The following is a 24,886-nucleotide window of genomic DNA, read 5'->3' on the forward strand; positions in this document are numbered from 1 at the left end:
TTTGGCCTAAACTGAGACTATTTCTGTACATACTTTATATAATTAATTCTTCCTTAAACTTATGTTGGCAACAGTTACTGCTGTGGACAGGCACTCCAACATTTTGCTTAGGAACGAGACCAAGAAGAATTCTGTTTGTGATTCCAAAGCTTAGCTATAACCATCCCAGATTTAAATACAAACAACTGGTAGAACATCAGTATTCAACCTGTATTGTCTGATTATAAGGGTTATACCTTTCTGTCACTCCAGGCAAGATAAAGAACATCCAGAAATGTATTCCAAAAACAAGGATGACCTGGAAGATGACCTTTCCCATGACAGTCTTTTTGAGGTACAGTGCTCGATCTACCACCATGGTACCAAACTGAATTAGCACCATCACCAAAAATGCCTCTGGGACCTGGTCCTCTGATAATGAAGAGGTGATATCTGCTGCTGCAGAGTGTTTCTGAAAAAGAAAATATAACAGAGTGGTCGAGGAAGGAGGACACTCATATGATACTTAGCATCTACAGCATGTAAATCCAACTGAGGATTTGCAGATAGACACCTTTGTGACATACCCCAAAAGCCCAAAATCCAAAGACAATGATGATGAAGTCCACTGTATCTGCGAGGAACATCAGCACATAAACATCAGTCACTGCACTGTAGTCTGGATGAATAAGATTGTAGAAGAACTGTCTGATGGGCACATAAACCTGGAGAGTCCTAAACCAACATAGACCGAAAAGTGATTTAACAACACTGTAACTTGCACTGAAGAAAAGAATGGCTGGGTGTGATATGACTAATGTTTCTAAAGATAACCAAGATCTACTCTGCTAGCTTTCACAGGGCTTTGCAGACACCAGTCCTTTGTTCTGATTGCTTCTAAACCACTATATTAGCACTTGTTCAGTAGAAATACGCATAGCCTACCAAGTTCACACAGGATATTTAGCTTTTTTATCAGGCAGATGCTATTTGAACAACTGCTGATTTGTCTAATGTTCAGCTGGTGGGACTTGAGTAAAAGCATCTGCATACAGTGAACTGTATATGTACCCATTCAATCCCTTGAATTAACAGAAGTAGTATAGTAACCTGCTCTCTTTAAAATTCTGATTTACTCCTTTACTGTTTGGACCCTTTTTCCCAAACCCACACAACTCTTCACATTGCTCACTTTTTAATTGTAAAGGCCTTGGCTTTGATCATTTGTTCTCGCAACTTTTCCATAAGAAGCTCTTTTCTAGATTTTTGCTTGATGCTTAATACACTGCTTCCTTTCTGGCTGCTGTTTCGTGTACTGGTACTTCCTGAAAAAGGGAGGAAAAGAGAAGATAATTCAAAATCAAAGTTTAAATACAAAAACTAGAAGGTAATAAATCTTTAGACTTCCATCCTATATATGAGTCCCATATTTGAAAGAAGCTTTAAAATGAATTCTTACGCTTTTTTTCCAATATGGCAAAATCTTGAAAGCACCCAGTAAAGGTTTAATCACTGGCAGATCAAAACTTGATCAACCACTATAAAAAAAGACTAGTGACAAAGGCAAGTATTTGAGTGATCTGACTCAGTCATTTCTATTAGTAATATATACATTCAGGCTAGAGTAAGCCCGTCCATTTTACAAGATGGGATAGGTAATCTGTTTCGATATTCCTAATCAAGTATGATCAAATGTAGATATGAAAAATACATATGCTTTGCATTCCCTCTAGCTGGAGATTATGCTGAACCAGAAATTCTGGATGTGGGCCACACTGAGCATTCCTTTCCCAGCTTTTGGATAATGTAATTTTCAAAACATACTGAATCACAAAGTATGGCTCTCCATTTGAACTTTAAGAAGGCTTGGAGTATGTTCAAACATGAGGATAGTTTGGTTCATATCCTATTTCCTCACTGAGGAGCAGCATCATTCAATAGCCTCTGGGATCTCCAAAGCAATTGGCACAAGGTTTCAGCAGGATGATCCTATGGGAAATTAATATTTACTCTTCAAATCCTAGAAATGCCATGACTTTTACCTCTCTTAGATCTGTGTGAGGAGAAGCTGGACCTGTGCGAAAGCTGTGATATACTGCTAGAACTCTTCCTCCTGATGGCGGTCTGCTGCTCAGGGAAGTGGACATGGATGGATTCCACTGATGCTGCAAGATTGACAGATTTCAAAGAGGCAGAAGAGTCTCTCCTGCCTCCTGTCAGGGAAAGCTCATCATCACTATCCTCTTTATTACTGGAATTGTCCCCTTTCTCGTCTTCATCCCATAATCCATGGCACTAGTGGGAAAAAAAAGAGCATTTCAACCTTGTATTTCTGTCACGGTATTTATCACAGGCATTGTTAAGCTCAGCCATGTGTTCACAAGGATGAAGAAAATTTCATATATATCATAGAATCACTTAAGTTGGAAAACACCTTTAAGATCAACAATTCCAACTGTAAACATAACATTGCTAAGATGACCATTAAACCATGTCTCTAAGTGCCACATCTGCACCTCTTTTAAATATCTCCGGGGATGGTGACTCAACCACTTTCATGGGTAGTTTGTTCCAATGCTTGGTAACCCTTTCAGTGAAGATTTTTTTTCCTAATAACCACATAAGTGACTGTCCTGTACCACCAGTGACTAAAAAAATTAAAACTAAAAATTAAATATGAAATAAGAAACTACCAGAACTCAGATTACCTTTAAAATGGATCTGTGGAAGAATAAAGCAAGGAGCTGAACAAGATCATAGTGCACATAACCCTCTTTTTTCTCAATGCCAATAATATTGGGTGGATGGTAAGGTTTATCTTTTGTGTAATCCACATGTTTATTCCAAGGAAAGAAGCCAAACTGGAAGAAGTACTTGATGACAATGGCCACCTGTTCAGAAACACAACACACTTGGGGTGTTTTATAATCATGGCAGGTATGAAAGCCTTGTGACATTGAAAGGGGAGAAATATGACTATTTGGGCAGTTTTATGAGAAGATAAACAGGGTTATTCATTGCTACAGAGAAATAACAGTTCACATTTTGTCAGTAATAAAGTCAATCAACATTATCAACAGATAATTCTCAGAGGTACCTGAGATGCCACAAGCACTGTATACTGTCTCTTGATTACCAATTATATAGTAGGCATTTGCAAATGGTCTGTTCTCGTGATAACTGCTTTACATGCCAGGAAGGATATTATTACTCATTGCAATGAATAAAACACAAACAAGACCATTTTATGCCACAGAAATTGCCATGGACTTTATCAAATATTTCTATTAATATGAAGGACCAAAGGCCCCTGATTCTAGAGATCAAAACCAGAAACGACACCATACAAAGCTCACAACTCAAATTTTCTGTGCTAGACATGGGGTACAAAACCAACAGCCTACCTCTGTGTAGACAATGGCTGTCATCCAGAAACGTTTGCTTGGCCGAGGCACAGACAGCATGGCCCAAAGGAATATAAGGATGGGAAGCACCAGGGTTATCATGGAGGCAGAGATCATGTGGTTAAGGATGATCACAAAATAACACACCATTTCTGACCGGGCCACCAGCGTATTGTACAGAGCATAAATAAGAAGCAAGACTCGAGGCTGACCAACATAGAACTTCTCTGACTCCTCCAGCTCATCATCATGAAACATCCTGTGAGGAGGAGAGTACAGTAAATGAAATTAATTTCACAAGAGCTACTTTTTAAATTGCTACTATTTTTCCTTTTGAAAAAGGTATAAAAGTTTGCTCCTGAGTTCTATGAGAAAAAAAAAAAAAAGAAAAAAAGGAGATTTGGTATTATAATCAAATAGCCTGATTCAAAGCTCAGAAAACAAGAATTTCAGGCAAAATAACTGTTCTGTTTTTCACTTTACTCAGAGAGTCAGCCTGACCCAAGATTTTCTACAAGAACCACTTTCCTACAGCTGCCCAACCAGTATATCTCATGTAAATCACACCAAGCTGGTGTGGCCCTGTCTGGACACAGATCTGATTTATTTCCATAGATGGGAATTTGCAGAAAATCCAGAGATCCATCAGGAGTTGCATGTTATGAATACTCCTGTGACATAAGATTAGAACGTAATAAATGCCCTTGAGCATTAATGTCTCCTATCTTCTCCCCTTTACCTAACTCATATAAATATAAAAGGCAGCAAGAAATGATTAAATGCCTTTCAGATTCATTCCACAGTTCTCTTTGCTTAATCATAAGGAGTGCCTGGCCTGAGAAGAGATCTCACTGAAAAGCAAAAATGACTTTGGAAAAACAGGATAAAAGACACTGCATCTACAAAGTCAGATCTACGCAGCCTCTCTCTCCAGATGCAGTCCAGATGCAGGCAATTTCTGAAAGTTATTTCTATGGTTTCAGGATTTGTCCTACATTCAGGGAAGCTCTCCTCTAGCTGAGTCAGACCAGAAATAAAAGGAAAGAAAGCAGAGGCACCATCCCCACCTCAGTGCTGGTTGTGCTACTGAGCACAGTGTCTGAGAAGCAAAGAGGGGATCATCCTATCCCTTATGAAAGTAGTTAGCAAGGTGGTGTCTCTACATAGCCCTCAGCTCCTACTGACTTAAACAAAAACTCTGCCAGAGGTCAGAGTTCCCCTTACAGTAATCCAAAATAATTAAAGGAGAAACATTTTCCCAGATAGCCCTGGAGGAAACTTATTTGAAATCACAGCTGCCTAGAGTAGAGGAGCCCTCTCCACAAAGATGGTTTAGAAAAGCCCTTGACCCCATGACAGGTGAGCTCAGAAATCCAGTGCTAATTGGAACAATGATGTGTGGTATCTGGGGAGAAAGAAGAGTCTTTCCAACCTGAATCTGAATAATTTTAGAAACCTGTAATTAGAACAACTGCACACACAGGAAATGAGCTTCTTAAAGCAAACTTAGTGCAAGGCCTGTATCAGAAACTGGAGGCTAGTCGGAGACAAAAAAAACAAACAACCCAAAGTAATGACAAAACTTCACAGGCTGGAACCAACAGTTTTTCCCTGTCAAAGGTCCTTACTTGTTCAGAAGCAGCTCACTAGCCGTAAGCTCGTGTGTCAGTGGAGGGAGAATCGTGTCAAGTTTGTCCGTCCGACTATCGTCTGGGCTCACCATCATGAGGCTCTTACCAGCTGAGTCATCTGGGGAGCCAAAGGGAAGGTGTTCAAAGCTGACAGCTTTGCTATAGGAAGGTGGGGCTTCTGCATTGCTATCCATAGTGGAATACAAAGGCACATCGGTATCAGGAGTATATGCAGCTCCTTCTGAACCCAGGCTATAATCTTCCACCTCCTCTTCCTCTGGCCTTGATGCTGAACGAGTTCCTTCCTCTTCATGCTCCGCTTCTACCTCCTCAATGGTTTCTGTCGTCCCCTGACGAGAATAGAGCATGGTGACCTGTGTAGGTTCACTGTCAGAGACAGACAAAGAGAGAGAGCTGAGGCTTTCAAGGCTCACCACCAAAAAAAGTTTGTTAACTGTACCTTTACGTAGACAGCTGAGCAACCCCATTGCGTTCCCAGGCCTTCAAAAGTCATATAATCTGGTAGAAAATATATTATCATGATCTCCTTTTACATAGATGGACCATCTGAGTCCATCTGCCCTCTGAGTGACATCCCAGGGAACTCATGGTGATTCATTATCTTTTCACCAGCAAAGGGAAAAATAACATCACCATCAAGAGAAACTACACTAACTTTCTGAAAGTAGTTCAAACACTGTGGCCAGAATCAGGACTTGCTATTACATCTGCTTGAAGCATGCTCCGTGGTGAATGATAGGCAGCGATAAGGTTCCCTCAAAACATTGTGCCACTGTATGGGTGCTGTATGCAACTGGAACTGAATACACACATCAACTCTGATTCAAAAAAAAACCAAACAAGTAAATTGCTAACATGGACAAATACAATCCAGATTACAAAACTGTTCCAGTAAGAGGCTATTTTGCTTACCTTTATATTGTCCTATGTTCTTCAATACAGTTTTCTTTTTTTACCTTACCTGCCTTTTCTTCTGTGTGTACCTATTTTCTTTTTCAACTGCTCTTATTCACTCTGTTCAGTTCTCTACTTGTTCACTGTACTTTTTCTTGGCTTGGCACAGAAACATGGAATCACAGAATGTTTTGGGTTGGAAGGGACCTTAAGAATCATCCAGTTCCAACCCCCCTGCCACGGGCAGGGACACCTTCCACTAGACCAGGTTGCTAAAGGCCACTTCCAAGCTGGCCCTGAACAGTTCCACGGATGGGACAGCCACAATGTCTCTGGGCAACTTGTTCCAGTGCCTCACCACCCTTACAGTAAAGTACTTTTTCCTTATATTTAATCTAAATCTCCCTCTTTAAATTTAAAACCATTACCCCTTGTCCTGTCACTATAGGCCTTTGTAAAGAGTCCTCCAGATTTCTTGTAGGCTCCCTTTAGGTACTGGAAGATGCTCTAAGGTATCCCCTGAGCCTTCTCTTCTCCAGGCTGAACAAGCCCAACTCTCTCAGCCTGCCTTCACAGGATAGGTGCCTTCCTCTGGACCTGCTTCAACAGGTCCCAGAGCCGAATGTATTCCATAATCACTGTCTTAATGCTCTGTGCTCTGCAACAGTCTCAGCTGATGTAAACTCATCAGCTTGGTGACTCTAGACGGGAATCTGGATACCATAACTTTAAAAATATTTTCTTGGCTTTGCTTCCACTCTTTTCACCCTTCACAAGCATTTCTCTATCTCTTCCCCCAGACAACACTCTTTTCAGTCTCAAATCCAGTCGTTCCCCATAGGTTAGACAATAGCCATCAACTTAGTGGTTTTTGTTGGATGCATGTCTTTCAACAGAGATAAAACTAGATTTCATGTAGCTCTTATGAAATGAATGGGGCCATGTTTGCATCTAAAGTACAACCTTTTAAAGAAATCTGGCACTGGTAAACCTGGCTTGCCCTCTCATCTCCTGCCAAAATTGAAAATTAAGTTCCATCTCTTTTTCTTTTACACTGCATCCAAACTTATTGTGGTTACATTAGATCACTTTCTTACTAGCAGGCTTTTGATTAGAACATGTAACACTATTATTAGGATCTGTGTTTTGATGATTCATGGTAGCACACATCCTGGTTAAAAGGCAAAAACCCTAAAATCCCTACATGTCAAAGCTGATCCACACCAAAAATTTGTAGAACACTTTAACCATTGAAAAAGAATGATATAATGTGCCATGAAATGTCATAATGTTTATAATGGTAGTTGAAACTACTGTTTCCAAATGTCATGTAAAACCCTGGGTTTTACCTGCTAAAAAGTGAGTGAATGGCTCTGAACAGTTTTCTGTTCCACTGAATATTAATAGCATTCACTATGATTCTATGATTCTATCTTTTCACAGCTATTTTTCCTTTCTTAGTTCCAACACCTTACAGACTGCAAATCAATAGTAAATGATCAAAACATATTTAGTAATCTTTCCAATATGGGGAAAACAAAAAATTGAAAGAGCAGTGCCAGTGTTTGCCTATCTTAGTTTCTAAAATTAGACACTTAAGTCCATATTTAGGATAACTGATTAGCTGATAAACTTCACTTCCAGCTTCCAATTTTAACATGAACAACCATCATCTTGGTAACTGCAAATCAGACTCCTTTTTTTTAGCTGAATAAATACAGATTTTAGCCTGGTTTCAGACAGTCTATGTATTGTAATGGAACAACTTTAAAAAATACGTGAAACTAAGGATGGAAAACAAACCAAGAAAGGAATAAGAAGTGAAACAGCAAATGAGTCTTAGATTATGACCCTAACGTTGAACCTCAGAATCATGCCACAACACAGAAGGGAGTAAAGCTTCCATTAACCATGCAAACTACTCTGAACACCACATATCTGCGAATGCATATTTATGTACACTGCAGTAAGTATAATGGTAAGGGTAAATGAGTGAACAAAGCATGCATGAGTTAAGCACCTTGACACTATACTGCCACTGTCAGCTGATGAGGAGGACATATCCATGCTCTGCATTTTACGAAGCCTAGGTCGAGCGCGCTCACTTGTTTTAGGAATAGTGTCTGGTCCATCTAAATCATCAAGGGTTGACTGCCTTGAGAACAGCATGGTTGCTTCAGTGTAGCAGCTAGCAGCGCAAACAATTATAAAGACAGTGTTAAATACAAAATGATATTACCATACACATGGTTCATTAAACAAATATGCTCGCCATGCAGCAAAACATTGACACACATGAAAAAGGTTCAGAGAGAAGATAAGGATTTGTTTAGAGTTACTATATAAACATGCTTCTATGCACAGATTGCTTATGGTCATACTCATATAGGGGCTATAGAAGGCTAACAGCTACCTATTCACTATTCAAAGAGATATGAAACCAACATGATGCTCTACATGCTTTCCAGGGCACCAACTTGCATATATGAGGGCTTTATTTTCCCCTAAAATTTCCAAATTCCACAGAAAAGTTTTGGGAAGTGTCCTCCTCTGTACAAATTCTATTTTTTTAATGATATACTGTGCTGAACCTTTTTACACAGGTACAAGCCAATTTCCTAAAAGAGCCTTTAAAACTGAACAAGCTCATATTCCACAAATAGAAAAATAGCTGTCAGACATTGGCTAATCCTCTTTCCAAACCAAAGAGCCAAATCGGATATGTTACTTAGCCAGTAGATGCATGCCAAATATAACCTGCTCTGCATGGGATGTCTTTTATTTTGATATTTAGTAGTAAGTCCCAATGAGTCTTTCCAGAAGATTACATTTATTTCAATCACAGCTTAAAAACTATTTCAAAATTGGTAACATGCATATCTTGATTAAAAAAAAGATATAATAAACCCTTATCTCCTTTCACTTATCAAATACAACAGGACACAAAAGACATACACCATACATTGATACATTTATGTGTTATTGAAGAAAAGAAGAACTAGATGAGTTATGAGAAAGAAAGTACATAATTAAATACAAGCTTATAACACAGCAACAGGAAAGAAGCAAATACATTAATGACATATGGTAGGTAGAAGAATTATTTCTCTCATAAAATGCAGATGTCTATGAAATAAGTTGAGGGACCTGGTGTTTTAACACATGCAGTGACCTGCCTGAGTCTCTCAGATAGAATGAAAAGAAAAAGAACCCCAAAATGCAAGATTTACACACTACTTTTCTTCTTTTGAGTCCACCTGTGTTAAACTTGAGCAGTTTCAGCGGGGGATTTGCTCCCTTGGCAAGCATTATGTTTGTCCAGGGTCAGAGAGAATTGGGAAAGAGGTCAGGAGGGAAGTGCAACGTCATTTTCCATGTTACTTTGGTCTAGCTAGCTTAAAGTGAGAAAAAAAATCTGCTGGCATGAAGTGACATTTTACAATTGTTGCCTTAAGGAAAATGGGTTGGAAAACAGCAAAATATGTGAAGAAGCTTACACTCACTGATGGTCTTTTTTTGACAGAATGGGATGAGGCTAAAAGCATACTTTGTGAAGAGAAGAAAAGCATCACCAAGATACCAAACGTAATGTGAAATACTTTCCTTAAAACCAGTATTAACGGCAGGGCCCTCTATCCTGCCAGTTCATTTGGCCAAGACCCTTTACATGCCACTTCATTACTTCTGTGTGTGTGCAAAGGCATACAAACATCCTCCAGACAAAACCTGGAGGGCTGTATGCATCTGCAGGGTTTTGATGAATCAGCAAATGCTGCTTATAGGAACAGGAGATCCACCCTAGAGGCCTGATTCAGAAGCACAGAAATCGGCCAGAGCTCCATGTTACTGACTCCAGGGTGTCATGAGGGAGCAGGTTTCCCTCGCACATACACCCATGGTGTATAGCCAGGCTGTACTATCAGTGAGGTTTTGGTGCTAAAATACAGGGAGATGGCAGCAAGTAGATGATCTGTTTTTGCAAGTAGATGATCTATTTTTCGCTTTCTGTGTGTTACGATGTTATCCACATGGTATTTTACCTCTCAAGGGCTGAGTTTATTCTTTTCAAGAGCAACACCTCTTACTAAGGTGTTGAAGTATTTTAAATGCAGACATAGTTCAGAGTGAACCTTCCAAGGGCCTTAAGCAGAACAGCTGTTAAAATTGAAGGAGTACATGCCTGTTCATATATTTTCACTGAACGAAACATACACCAGTTTCCTTCCAAAACATGTGAATTCTGACCTGGGTCCCAGAAAAATCAAAGGAAAAAACATCTATTAATCCCATTGGATAAAAAAAACATTTGCCTACATGGAGTCCCTGCAATAATTTGGCTTAAAGCTGTTTTAAATGAAGGATGAATGCATCATCATCAGAATTACTGAATGAGCAGCTGCTCTGTATCCTTGAATGCCAGGAGATGTGTATGAGATGACACCTGTAGTATCATCTGTATATTCTTTATGTACTTTAGGAACATGCTTCCAAACAGGGAGGAAATGCAAACACCAATAAAGTGGAGAGATTTACACTTAGCAAACCTGATGACTCAGTCATTGACTATCACATAAATTTAAGCCAAGTTTATCTTCCTGAGTGACTTTTCAAATTTGTGTCCTTGGAGACCTTGAAAAGCATTAGCTTCTTGAACTCATCCAAGCACTAGGTATTTTAAATTGACTGTTCATTAAAAGCTCAAGTTCAAGCATTTTCTATAAAGTTGATCAGGTATCCATTTAAAATGAGGATATATATAGCAGAGATGTTTTTATCCTCAGTGAGCGGGAAATTTCTTACTTTATGACTTCCTTTTTGCTAAACAAATTTACCCTTCCCAGAGAGTTTATTTGTTTAAGTGGTGACTTCCAAATTTTCTGGCTTTTTTTTTTTTTTTTCTGTTTTGAGTTACTGACTGCCATTACCTTTATTAATTATTACACTCCCCACATCTGCAGGCAAAAATCCCAAATAGCTCAAATCATTCACGCTCCTAAATCAGACCAAGATCTAGTCCCAAACTGGAACTTTCCTTTCATACTTTCTCCTGCCTCCCAGAGCAAACATTACTTCTCAGGTACTCAATATGACAAGCCCTATTCTCACATCTGGTGAGGGAAGCACAGCTGAAAAGTAGTGTCTGTAAACACCCTGTTTGCTCTTACAGGAGGATCAGGGGGTCCCTCCTTCTGCTCCTATAAAGGCCTACACACAGGTAGAGTTGGGAACTGAATATGTTACTGTGATGGACAAAAGCTGATACAAACTCAACTGGATACAAAATCTTGGATATTCTGAAATCTGACTTAGGACCTGTGTCTTGCTGTTATTTCATAACCATAGGCAATCTCTCATAAAGGCAGCCAAGTGGTTTTAGCAAGTTCCCTACCATGTTACTGACATTCACAAGCTGTTTAACCTAGTAAGTAGTTCATCAGTCAAATGGAAACAGCAGGGAATGCTCTACCATGCTAGCTCCTGACCCCTTCTGATGGCATTCCTTAAAGAGATTGTTAAAGATCAACACCAGTCTCTTCTCTTTTTGGCCCACTTGAACTTTGCACTGTGCATTTAGGATACATGAGAACATTTATACATAAAGAAAAACAAACAAACCGCTCCCCCCCCCCAACATTATGAATACCTCATTACACCTCTAGCTACTGTATAGAAAAAAGACTAAGAATAAATGACAGCCCTATTAAAAGAGAAAATCCCACAAAGGATACTCTGCAAAACAATATTTAGAGCTTTATCTAGGCTAAGCATGACATCCCTTGATAGGACTTACAAGGATTAGCCCTGAATTTCACAAGAAATTTACAGTTCCTGCAGCTGATCAGAAGGGTTGTTCTCCCTGAAAAGTAGTGTTCAGAGCACTGAGCAGAAACTTACAGGAATTCCTGTCCCGAGTACTGAGGAATATATATTATTATAATATAATAGCCCTGTGTACTTCCAGACATGCCCATCTTACTCATGGACCTAATGTTTACTACAGAATTTTGTGTATGGTAAACAAAGAAGGACAACCAGAATGCTGGTTAGGAACCTCTGCCCTTTCCCAATGTTTTCCATTGCAATCCCAGGTCCATGATCACAGGGATTCTTTAGATTTAATTAGCTGGTTTTATATCTACTGGAAATCATTACTTTGAAATGTAAAATGTCCCCTTCCCTATAGGCAATTAAAAAAAAATCATGCCAGAAAATCACATGAAGTTTAAAACACTTCAAAATTCAAAAAAAGCTCATAAGCACTTTTGTAATTCCAGGAAGAGACATGCAAGGCTGCCCCAATAAACAGATGGCGCTATCATTCAATCAGCAGACTCGGTTTTGCTTCCTCTAATTACAGGTCATTATTGTTATAGCAGATGTGCATAATTTGTAAATACTCTCAGTGCAAGAATATTTGGTTGTTCATTACCAGAAAGATAATTTGAGATTAGATAAATCAGTCATAATACTGCCTTGCTATTCTTTGCCAATAGGTCCTGTGACATCTTCTGAGGAAACAGAGATGACAGTAACACATGTGAAAGACTTAACTTTTTCTATTGAAAAGCAGCTGTGCAGAATCATTAAATTTCAATCTAAGTTTAAATAGAGATTTTAAATGTGTAAGTACACTTAAAGCAGTGTAACAAATGGGCAGTTATTCTGAGAAAAAACCCTGTAAGTGGAGATTAACACTGAATTCCATCTCATTGAAGAGGCAGAATTTACAAGTGAAAATGACAAGTTGTTTGGTTTTTTGTCTTTCTTTTTTTTGTAATTAATTTTGGAATTGGCTTCCCTTTGCTTCTAGTTAAGGTTCTTGCTAACATGTTTGTATAATAATAATTTCTTCTGCCTATAGTAAACAGTGTAACGAACCAAAAACTATTTAATGAAAGCAGGACTGATATTACTATTCTTTCTTTAGGTGAGACTGAAATTTGTTAAATTCTGCCCTGCAGATATCCAAGTGGCTCCAAGTGAGCTGGTAATAGGATTTGGCTATCCATTTTTCTCACGTCATCTGACTCCTGTAAACCTTTGAGACAAAACACAAAGGTGTTGCTTAGTTGGGTAGCTAGCCACCAAAAAGGTTTGCTCAGATTTGCTGTTTTTACTGGCGTGAACCTCTCAAAGACCACTGCGGCCCGTGAGGAGCAATTTGTGAATATTTTGTTGAAGCATAGTGCTCACAGGCACACTCTCACGCTTACTTTTCAATAACATCAGAAAGGAAGACAAGCCCTCATTATTTTTAGTCAGCTAACATCTAACCATATGTCATTAGTAAAAGGTAAGCATAATTTACTGTACACAAAAACTACCAAGTTTGCTGGGAGTATCAAACATAACATGATACTGCCACACTTTAGAGAACAGGAGGCAGTAGAATGCAAGAGATTATGGAACAGCTTGATTTCCAAAGCCCTCCCTTTTCCCTCTCATGTTGGACAACTTCTGCAGTCACTTAAAAGTCAAGAACACCAGGGACATGGTGGGAACAGGCTGTCTCTGTAAGACAAGGAAGTGAATGTGTGTGCCTCTGTGTTCATGGAGCAGCAGGAGCATGCAGTAATTTTGGCAAGGGACTTGATGGCATCCGTCTTCAGAAAAGAATGAGGAAGGGCTTTTTCCTGAACTAGTATGGGTATTTGACCCACGAACTGTGTAGCTCTACTGGACTGCAAACACAGCAGTTAGAAAATCAGGCTCTTTAAATGATCTTTGGCCTGCATATACAAGAGGGGGAATTTGTTCTCTCAAATCCAGATTCTCTCTCAGTGCAAAGCCTTTCTTGATCTGTGGGCAACAGACAACAATTTATTTTACAAAGACAAAATATTTGCAATGAATTATTGTTCCCAAACGCCATGCCTGAATTCCTAAAATACTACCCCATAAGCATCCTCAGCAGGCTCTTATTTTCCATTATTTTTTACAAGATCAGAACCTCTGTTAGTGACTCCTAATTCTCAAGGAAACAGAAAGCAGTGGAATAGTCATACAGTGGAAAAGGAGCTAAGCCAACAACTGAGTTCAACACTATAAAGGAATAGTAACATTATATCAGACTTTTCACTTTTAAAATGGCATGGATAAATCAAAAAGAGGATTCAACATTGATTGGAAAGTTCATTCAGACATTATCTAGAATTACATATATTGCATAATCCCTCTATCTTTCACAAAATAAATTTAAATCAATACCTGGAAATACTATCACGAGAAGCTGCTGAATCTAAACTATCCATTCTTTCAGATGCTTGCAAACCAGAAGCTTGACCAGGATTTTTATCAATTGAATCCAGTCCTGACTCCTTAGAAAGTTTCATCATGTGGTTCTGGTAATACAAATGGATGCTTTCTCGCGTTGGAACGTTTCCCTGTGGAAGAGAGTAGAGGTAGAGAAACATGGCAGGGGGGAGGTGTATTCTTCGAGGAACTAATTTCTCCTGTCATTTGGCAAGGAATAGATAGATAAAGGATTATGTAAACAGCTTCACAGTAAATAACCTCCCACTCATAGTTCCTTTTCAGAGTGCAAGTCAGACTCTGATTTAAGATTACCATAGCACAGTATTGAGTTTTCAAGCAAAACTGGAGCAAGGCAAGTGGTTTCAAGCAATATTTAGCCAACAAAACTGCTGGGTGAACTGCAGATCATTCATCATAAAAATGAGATGTGTGCTGGGACTGTGACACAACCTGTACTCCAACAGCTTTTGAGATATCTCTTTTACATAGCTTCACTGACTCTAAGAACAATCACACATCCTAGTAGTGGTCAGTAGCAGATATTTTAAACAGGAAAAAAACACCTAAACCAGGTTTAAGAATCTATTATTGAAGTATGGATAGAGTTGGAAATGAAAATACATGAAAAAGACCTTTACTCTTTCTCTATGAATTCAAGATCAAGCAAGTTCATGAAAGGATGGTTTTTCTGTCAGCCCAGATCTGGGCACAGAATCAAGTCTTTCTGACTATTATAATGCAATCAAAATTCTGAAGATGTGTCATAAGAATGAAAATCAGAATATTACAGCCTGTTCTTGGGCAGAAATACATCCAACTCATTCCACTAGCAGTTGCATTGACCTCAGAAGGTATAATGAGAAGACTGCTATACTTGAACCGTCGTTTTTCTGACTTATAATGAACGCTTATGCAAGGACTTTTTCCAGATAAAATAATAAAAACACTCTAAGAAACTACCTGTATTTCCTTTACTAATATTACTAGTTAGTACTATTTCAACTCTCTATACTGTCCCTAATACAAAAATTTTCAAAATCTGAAGTTTTGTGAAAATAAAAGTTCTCAAGAACAAAACCTGAAACTCACGTTTTTCATTAGATTTGTTTGTATAAAGCTGTGTTGATTCTTATTTATTGTTATAAACCAGCAAGCAGTAAAAGAGTCCAGACCTATTTTTTTAATGCACATGTAAGTGAGATTTTTGTAATTTTTTTCATTAACACTGTGATCTGAAAAGACAACTTTTCATTCGTCACTGAGCTTCAAATGGCATCAACAGGCAAAAAAGACCACAGGCCTTATTACCTTCTTAATCTCCCTGGTCAGCATACAGCGTTCGATTCTTAGCACAGTGGAGATATCAATGTGTTCTCTTGAGATGGAATTAAGCCAAGCTGTAAAACTGTCTAGGGTTGCCAGGAAAAGGACCCAAGTGAACTTCAAGATATTAAATATCCTTTTGATGATGTTATCTAAGGGAGAGGAAAAGCAAAAGAAAGTTAATGAACTCAAATATCTTTTATTGTATTTCTACTAGGAGTTAGATTAATTTTTCCTTTATTATCCAATAATAATAACAATCCACGCTGCAAGACCTTGACATAATAAGGAATCTCTGAAGGCAGTTGGAAGCCTTTTGCCTATCTAGGCCATTTTCCTGCCTGTATGTCTTATCATTTGGAATCCTTTTTCCACCCTGTAACTCCCTGGTCCTGCAATTGCTACTCATATAAACAGTCCCTAATTTTACACTCTATGCAGAGGTCTGCAAAATGAAACCCAAAGAGCTGGACATCCCCTGAGAGCTCTTCAACATCCCCAGCTCCTTTGATCTCAACAGCCACTCAGCCAGCATGTTGAGCTGAACCCATCTGTACCTGTCTATTTACTTGTGCACGTTTCTATCTGCACAGTTTGTCTTTTGTGCTTGAACCTTGCTGAGTTTTAAAGTCTAATCTACCTAAACAGTCTTTGACTCCCTCCTAGCTTTCCAACTACCTAAACACACCACTCTGTATTTACTGTTTCCAAAGTCTCTCTTTTTTTAAATAGGCTACACTGTGTCATCAGTGATCTCAGATCAACTAGCCCAACTAGGATAAATCATATAAATCATTTATCAAACATGACTCTTGCACCATTTTGCCAAAACAATACACATTCCCGTGATTCGGCCTTATGGGTTTATACCGACAACAGTAGCTTTAGCTTGCTCTACACAGCTGTCCCAAGTTCTTATTTTAGTAGTTGCCTTAGCATTACCAACTGCATTTCTCAGCCCCAAACCAGAACTTTCAGTATATTTTTCTTTTACTCACAAACATGCATACCACACTACAGTTCTTTGTGCATAGTGTCGCACAAATACTAAAAAAATTCTTTCCAACTAGCTGTTTTCATAGTTAGTTGTCCCTGCTGGGTTGCAAATCCCAGAGAATTTGCTATAAAGATTGATTTCAGAGTAACCAGACTAAGAAATACCAGAAAATTGCCCCTAATCTATATGCAGGGACAAAATGTTTGAAGCAGATACTAAGGAGCCAACCAACCTATGTGCTAAATCATAACGCTTTCAACAACTTCACTTCTTAGCTGTACCACAAGATGGCATGCAAAACTTTGTGGAGTGCACATTAGCTCCTTAGAAAGAATGCAGAATGAAGCTACAATAAAGCAAAAGATTTCCTATGGAGGAACATGCATGTGTCTCTGAGTGTGCAGGCAGGGTTGCATTCACATACATGTAGAGTGAAACTAAGGAAGAAAACTGTTAGTGGCACATTTCCGTGAAGTGGATGCTGAAATGGCAGTATGTACCATTTATCTGAGCGAGGCCATGGAACTGGTCTGGTCTGGAGCATTTAGCCCACTTCACTTGGTCATACAATTATTTCATTCATGTTTTGCCCTTTTTTTATTTTTTTCTAGGTCATTTAGAATTAAAGATATTTTATGATTTATCTACTTATTCACCCATATTTCAACATGAAGATCTTGAAGCTAAAGGAAATCTTTTGTAAATTACTTGTAAGGCTGTTTCTACTTCAAGAACCATTCATTCCCTTCAAATTCCAGGTAATATTATGAATAGGTTAAAAGAAAAGTATCGCTCATACACAAAAATATACAACACATGAATGTTCTCTGTTAACCCACACTTCCTCTCTGTTTTGGGTGACATGGTTTAGTGTGGGGTGTCCCTGCCCACGGCAGGGGGGTTGGAACTAGATGATCTTAAGATCCATTCCAACCCTAACTGTTCTGTGATTTTATGATTCTACAATATATAATTTCTACTACTGACTTCAGGAGAAGCACAGCTTTCACATTAAAATCATGTTTATTACTGACCACCACTGGCATGCCATAGTCTTGTGTTTTGCCAAGCACTTCCAGTCCAATCTGAAAGGTCATTTTTCTCTCTGGGATGGAGGTGATGTGGTATACATTTTTAATGATGCTGTACCTATTCTGGCAGCTTTGCTGTTCTCAAAACTTTTAAAAATAATCTTTTGGGGATCGATTTCATCTAAATATCTTCAAAAAGGGAAACATTTATGTTTTGAAGACTGAAGACTCAAAGGGTCAAATACAGAGAAGGCTTCTCACTACCTGAGCGTGGGAGACAGTATTTGATCTAAGGTTAATAATGATACTAATTGCCAGCTATTTTTTCCAACCATCTTCATTAACAAATTTTACCTAGGAATGGTCAAAGTATTTCAACAAAAATATAAATCACTCAAACTGACTATTTCCAATATAGATTAATTACAAACCTCATTCTCTTTCCCTAACTCCTGTGTAGCACCAACAATATTTCCCTAGAAATGTGTTTGAGAGATTCACTTCAGTGTTTTAACACAGATAATTGTGCTGTCAGTAAGTAACAAATAAAAAAGCCCCCAGACTCCATCAAAAAAGAACTACAGGAATGCAACTCATTTATTTGAGACCACTGTGCTTGCGAGAAAAAAATTACATTTCCCACATCCTTGTAACATCTTCCACCCTGTGGCTCATTTAGGGGTACAATTCTAACTGGACCTGTGGGAACCTATTTTAAATAGAGAAGAAAAATAGCTTTTGAAGAAAAAGTCTTCCTCAAGGTAAGCCACGATGAAGGCTTACTTAAAAGGAGACTCTGTTTTCTTCTTTTACTCCAGTTAGAAACAAAAAGCCAAGCACAGATTTATGATCTATTACACTTCTTTGCAGCAAAACTTTTGATATGGGCAAGATCTTGCAAACTGCTGGCATTTCTTCTCTTGTGCAGATCATCCTTACACCTGATTATGAATAAGAATGTATAAGATTTGGAGAATCCAAGCTTTTAGAGATTGTTGCACCGTGCTTCATGGGTGAGTACCAGACAAAAGCATAATATTAACCTTGCTAAAACACACTGAGAAAACACAAGGTCTTTGTGCTAATAACATTTCAATCACTCAAAAAGAATGGAAATTTTCACACAGGGCTGTATGAAATCAGGACTGGAAGCTAAGATTATGTGTAAGTTGTTATATAAGTAAATTATACATCAAGTAATCAAGTCTGAGCCTGCACATGTATTTATTAAGGTGTGTAGAGAATGAGTACAGTAGCTAATAGTCCAGCAGTGGAAGTTCCTATCCTCAAGACTTGTAAATCTGTCAACTAAAAACCCAAAAGTAGTTTGAAAGTTCCCACTACACGTTAGAGTGGATTGTATGGCTTTTATACAAGCCTGGGATCACTGCAATGCTGTCTGTCATACGCTGCTCGTGCCACCATTCACAAGTGCATTGTAACAGCAGAGAAACCCTCCTTCTGCCTTCATACCTGGCCCATCAGATTTCTTCTTGACAGGTTCCTCCTCACTATCTTCACAGTCCGCATCAGTACCACCTATTGAAAACGATGAAACACTGTTGAAGGGTGGGTGTAAATGCCATTCAAGCTAGAAAATGATACAGTTACTAAGCAGTAGTGATGGGTTCATTACCTATCCCTGTAACAGAAAGCATATTTCCATTTCTAAAGGACTCAAGTGAGGGGACAAATGACAACCCTGTTAGCAAAGGTGTTCATGGATGACCACCGCTCTTGTAATTTGCAGTGGCATTTCTTACTAGATAGGCTGCTGAGCAAAATAATTTGTTGGTGTAAACCGAGGCAATTTCTGTTACACCATTTCATGTGACCTATATTTACAGGAAGAACTGAGGGACAGACATACGACTCTAACTCCTTCTATCTCGTATCAAGTAACTGCAGCTACAGCTTCAGTGGCAGCAGACACTTTGTCTTGCAAGAACTCTACTTCCACAAATGTCTTCATACAGCTGAAGCTTTCTGCAACATGTTGAGTCTTACTACCTGGCAAAGTTCTGGGTATGTGTCTTGCAACTCCATGGGAAACACATATATGCCCCTCTACTCTTCTCCAGTGTCTCACTATGAGGGTGGTGAGACAGCGGAACAGGTTGGCCAGAGAAGCTGTGGATGTCCTGTCCCTGGAAGTGTCTAAGGCCAGGTTGAATGGGGCTTTCAGCAACCTGGTCTAGTGGAAAGTGACCCTGCCCACGGCAGGGGGGCTGGAACTAGATGGTCTTTGAGGTCCCTTTCAACCCAAACCATTCTATGATTCTGTGATCCTCCTTTATCTCCCCCAATGAACATTGTGTAGAACAGAAGAACATAGCTATGGCTGGCCTTGGCTGGTGCAGGGAGAGACAGCCACTCAAAGATAAACTAATTTTTCCAGTTCCTTGTCAGAACTGAGAACACTTACCCTCTAAATCATAGCTGCCTTTCACTACCAGGAACAACAGGCAGTCTAGTTAACACTATGTTTTTACAATGAAAAAGTCTACCTACCATCCCCAGATCCTTTTTGCCTTCGCTTCTCTTTCCCAAAAGTTTTCTTCTCTTTGCGCCTCTGCCGTAGTGCTGTTTTAGGGTCAGTAATCCAGGCCTGGTAAACAAACTGGAAGGAACAAACTCATTTATTTCAAGGTTCTTCATGTTTTGAGAGTAAGCCATAGAATAAGCCACAAGCAGGACTATATAGCTTGAGTAAACACGTTCAGATCTGCAGGGGTAAGGAAATATTTTGAATCCCAACTCAAACACCTCTGCTGCAGATCTGCTGAGTTTTTCATGTGCTATTTTTGCGAGCATAAAACCAAATGTGCAAACACTTGTGGGTGAACCAAGTTTCATTAGAACCCACAAAAAATCATGCTCTGAACTTTGGGAATTAATACCCTGTTGTCTTTATGGGCTGCTTCACCTGAATCTCTCCATTTAATCCTGTATTTCTACTTTATAATTTTACAGGCAAGATGCAGAGTAATGGAAACATTAAGTGCTGCAATTAAGTAACTAAAGCATCAAAAGATGTAGTGATATCTCAGTACAGGTATTTGTGCTTGTACATCTTTCATACTTAAGGTATTTTTATACTCACCTGCAGATCCCAATGGAACATTTAGATTTGCTATCTATGTACCATACCAAACCTGGCAGTCAGGAATTCCTCAAATTTCATCCTCGTTTTGACAATGGCTCCCTTTGTTGCTTCAGATAAGCCAGTTATGAATCCTTCTGCTATTGGTTTCCCAGTTGTAAAATGAAGACAGTAATACTCACCTATATACCCAGAGTATTTTATGAGGCCAAATACTACTCACAGCACTCACTCAGATCAACAGTCTGTTGACCTGTACGACTACATGAAGCATAGAATTGGCCTAAAATATTCATAAATGCTATAACAATGGATGAAAGAAAAAAAGTAAAAAAAATAAAAATACCCTAAAGTAACTTTTGAACAGCTCTGCTCAAGCTGTGAAGGATGGTTACAGAAAAAAAGAAGCAACACTCATATCTTTTTTTCCTCTACAACATAAAATGTGAAAAACAGAGACCAAAGTAACTATCTTCTCCACATCTCTTTAGGACAAAAGATGCTCCTTTGCTACTTTTATGGTTTTAATTGAAAAATGGTAATCATCTTCAAAATTGGCACTACATTGTCTTCTATGTCTAAGCAACACAGGCTGGTAACAGAGACAGGGCAGGAAACACAGAGATGCAGGCATGAGCACAAAATAAAGCACAGTAACAAACCAGGTCTATCAATTTGCAAGACAAACATGCAGACAACGACAACACCACACGTGTATCTCAGGGAAGCTGGAACAGTCCCTCACAGGACAGAATGGTAAAATTTCTCTTTGGTTTATTTCTATATCTTAAATTTGCATAATACAAATTGCTTTGGAATATTAAAAGAACTTTTAAAAAACTGTCAAACTGACTTTAATTTAAAAGAGAGAAATACTTTTCTCTGTTTTGTGAATTCTACACCAATGTAGAAGAAATTAGCTTGGTACTGTTGATAAGAAGATCATCTTCCAAATGTCTCAAGATCTGTACATTTACTTTTATATGTCTACAAGCAGCACATGGTAAAATATGTGGCATCAGATGTACTGGTTTCTCTTTGCTTTGTAATAGGTGTTTTCTAATGAAGGCTATCTGGGTGAATGTTAAGTGAAGTGGTTATCCGGGGGACAGTTAAGTGAACTAATACTGTACAACTACTGAAAGTCAGAAACTGTCAATATCTGCTGAAAAATTGTATGCTAGTCACAGGCATAGTGTGAATAAAGAAATTAGAGGTAAGAGCCAGACTTGGAAGAGGGTAGACGATTAGAATGAAGAAAAGGCATTGGATTAATAAATTTAATGTAACTAACTATGCTAAAAAGTGAATATTTTCAGAGGTGGCTGGTGCATACGTATGTATTATTTTTAGATTTTTACCACTGGACAAACTTTAAATGCAGTATCTTTTATGCTTTGGAGCTGCTACACTCAATCGGTAATGCTCACTCCTTACAAATATCATGTTACATATATGGAGTGTAAAATGATACACAGCCCTTCAAAGGTAGGAAATGCTAAATGTATTCCAGGAGGACAAGAAAGAAGATGCACAAATCTTTTTTATGATTATAAAGGGCAAAGTAGAGAACTAAAATGGAGTTTGGAGGCGAATGTGTATTTTACAAACCTTTTACCAGCTTTCTGAGATCAATTACCACCGTGTCCCCAAGATACATGCAACTTGATGTGACCATCATGTATAGCAATATCAGAAGAAAACAAGAGTTTGGGTCTGCATTTTCTCTCTGGGACTGTAGTTAAAAAAAGATAGACCTCTTCTCTTGTGGCTTGGCCACTGCAAAAGTATGAGATGTATTGTATTTACTATGAATAAATCTTTGGCTGTCATATTTTTTTTTTAATCTTTCATATAAGAGGAAAAATGCAGACCAGGACAAAGGTATACACTGCATCAGGAACTATGGGATGGGTCACATACTGAGCATTTGCAAAATCTCAAGTACCTTTGCTGCTTTGATTAAGTACTGAAGAATAGTTTTGGGTAGTTTAATGATAGACTTTGGCAAGGCTAAAATGGCTGAAGCAAATTTCCCAATAGCTCTCTATAAAAAAGGACAAAGCAATAGCAATTAGTAGGAAACAAGAAAATGTTAATAAAAATATATATTAAATGATTGTATCTAGATTATTAAGAATGAATTTACATTTATAGACTCCGATATGATAAAAGATTCTTTGTGATATTCACAATAAAATTTCAATGAGATGATTCTTAACTGCCTGCATTCTCTAACAAATAAGATCTCCATGTTAACCCCTGAAGTATTGCACACAATTTAGACTAAAAGAAAAATGATCACTTAAAAGTAATTATTTGGTGGGCTCCCTAACAAGCAATTCACTTTGCTAGTACTTCTATTAAGACCATGTACATGGTGATTGAAGGCAAATAAGGTGCAAAGACTGAATGATGAACAAGCTTTCCATAAACAAAACTGCCTTTCTGTTCTATATAACTCTCCTCCTATTTAAAGCTGTTCAACATCATCATGTTGCACATATTGCAGCACTGTCCATTATACAGAATGACTGGCCAGGATTTAGAAATAAAGACCAGATCCTCCATCCTCAGCTTGGTAGTTTCAGGTCCAAGATTTAAAAAATAAGACCAAATGAACAAAAACCCCAAAACCCAGAGTAAATGAAAGAATCCTATTAGCTCCTGACCTCAAGTTTAGAACTCTTCAAAATCTCAGTGCTTGGCACCAGGATCTCTGAACAAAATGTTGGCACCAAGTCTTTTAAAAAATCATCAGAAACAAGAATGCAAACTTTCTTCTATACCTTCATGAAAACCAGAAAGAAAAATGACCTAGAAATTCAGGAGCCGTTTTTATGGTCCAAAGTGAGTTAAATGCAAAAAATATTTCATAAAAAATTAGGGTAAGCAGTAGAAAATAAAGCTTACTCATCACATTTTTTTTCATCCAGATTTATTTTTTTTTTTAAGGTCAGAAAAAGATATTTCCATTTCATTACCATGCAGGCAGTTCAACAAATGTGATCAGTTGGTAATGTAATATAAGTATATAAACTAAAAGCACAATGTATCAATGGATTACATAAAATATTTCTTCTTGTAATTTAGTAATGTCATCTGAGAAGCTCTGTTTGGAAGCTATTGTAATAATGAATAGAAGAGCATGGAAGCAATTTTGGGCTCTTGCTTGGGCTGGCCTTTCAGTAATGCATCAGTTCCACTATGACATGAGCTTGTATCCGGATAGGAATAACTCATCTGCAAAAAGCTACCTGTTTGCTTAAGCTTTTGAAGTTACAGACCTGAAAAGGCTCTGTGGTATATCTGAGAATTATTCATTGAGTAAATCTTTAATCTTAAAGATGATTAAAGCAATCCTATTTGCATGGCCGTTTCACTAACGTCTTTACCCAAGTTCTTAATTTAAGCCAGGCGATTCAATACCTGGTCCTGTCTAACATCAAGACAGTAGGAATATGTAGTAACTCAGGAAACTTCAGCTGTCTTTTTAACATCACAATATCCTCTTACTTCAACACAGTCTGTCACTTAAAAAGCAAACATATTAATTAACACTATCCTGAAAAAAGAAAGGAGAGAAAGTGATGTGGTCTAAGTTTATTATTTTAAACATTAAGCATTTTTTTAAACCAAGGATATATTTTTCTGGTCTGCTGGGATCAATAATAAAATTATGTTTTTTTTTAAAGGATGCATCCTTTTCCATGAAAAATTGCTAATTTGGGGATCTTTTCCTCATGGAAAGATAAGATCTACTCAAAACCAGAAAACCACTGAAGCATCGTACAGCACTGCCAGAGGCAAGTCAGCTTCCTCACTTGTCTTTATTGAAACACAGAAAAAAGAAAGCTCAGATACTTAACCTTTGGTTTTGTATTTTTGGTTTGCTCAGGCACAAGCGAATGAAGATACGATTTCACTATAGTTCCTGCAGGAATCTGGCCATGCTTAAAACAGGCAAACTTGCATTTTAAATTGGCAAGAAATTTCATTTCCAATACTTTTCAGGTCTACTTTAGATGTACTGGCTGCTTTAATGTATGTGCCAATGTCACAAGAAGCCTACATTTTTTTCCAGATGTCAACCAGAAAGGAAATTACCACAAAGTACCTGAAATGCAGATTTTTTTCGAGGCTCTTCCTCTTCTTTTTTCTCCTCTTCCTCTTCCTCTTCACTGTCCGTCTCAAACAAATAATAATTTCCACTTCTGACCACTAAGTGAAACAAAATATTTGCTTAT

General features: G+C 38.2%; 1 protein-coding gene across 1 annotated transcript in view; it reads right to left on the reverse strand.

Annotated features, from left to right (window-relative positions):
- PIEZO2 (piezo type mechanosensitive ion channel component 2) overlaps window positions 1-24,886 on the reverse strand; it is a 297,634-nt gene that overhangs the window by 17,081 nt on the left and 255,667 nt on the right. The window contains exons 34-47 of the mRNA XM_062633006.1: window positions 24,757-24,860; window positions 22,588-22,686; window positions 20,048-20,156; window positions 19,010-19,075; window positions 15,494-15,660; window positions 14,138-14,313; window positions 7,950-8,117; window positions 5,012-5,401; window positions 3,384-3,642; window positions 2,688-2,870; window positions 2,022-2,274; window positions 1,172-1,304; window positions 567-714; window positions 237-451 (exon numbers count right to left, since the gene is read on the reverse strand). Coding sequence (XP_062488990.1) covers window positions 237-451; window positions 567-714; window positions 1,172-1,304; window positions 2,022-2,274; window positions 2,688-2,870; window positions 3,384-3,642; window positions 5,012-5,401; window positions 7,950-8,117; window positions 14,138-14,313; window positions 15,494-15,660; window positions 19,010-19,075; window positions 20,048-20,156; window positions 22,588-22,686; window positions 24,757-24,860 — 2,470 coding nt within the window. The remainder of the gene's footprint in view (window positions 1-236; window positions 452-566; window positions 715-1,171; window positions 1,305-2,021; window positions 2,275-2,687; window positions 2,871-3,383; window positions 3,643-5,011; window positions 5,402-7,949; window positions 8,118-14,137; window positions 14,314-15,493; window positions 15,661-19,009; window positions 19,076-20,047; window positions 20,157-22,587; window positions 22,687-24,756; window positions 24,861-24,886) is intronic.

The sequence above is a fragment of the Pezoporus occidentalis genome, unplaced genomic scaffold, assembly GCF_034315485.1.
Source record: "Pezoporus occidentalis ecotype Australia unplaced genomic scaffold, CSIRO_AGI_Poc_V1 ctg4, whole genome shotgun sequence".
Lineage (NCBI taxonomy): Eukaryota > Metazoa > Chordata > Aves > Psittaciformes > Psittacidae > Pezoporus > Pezoporus occidentalis.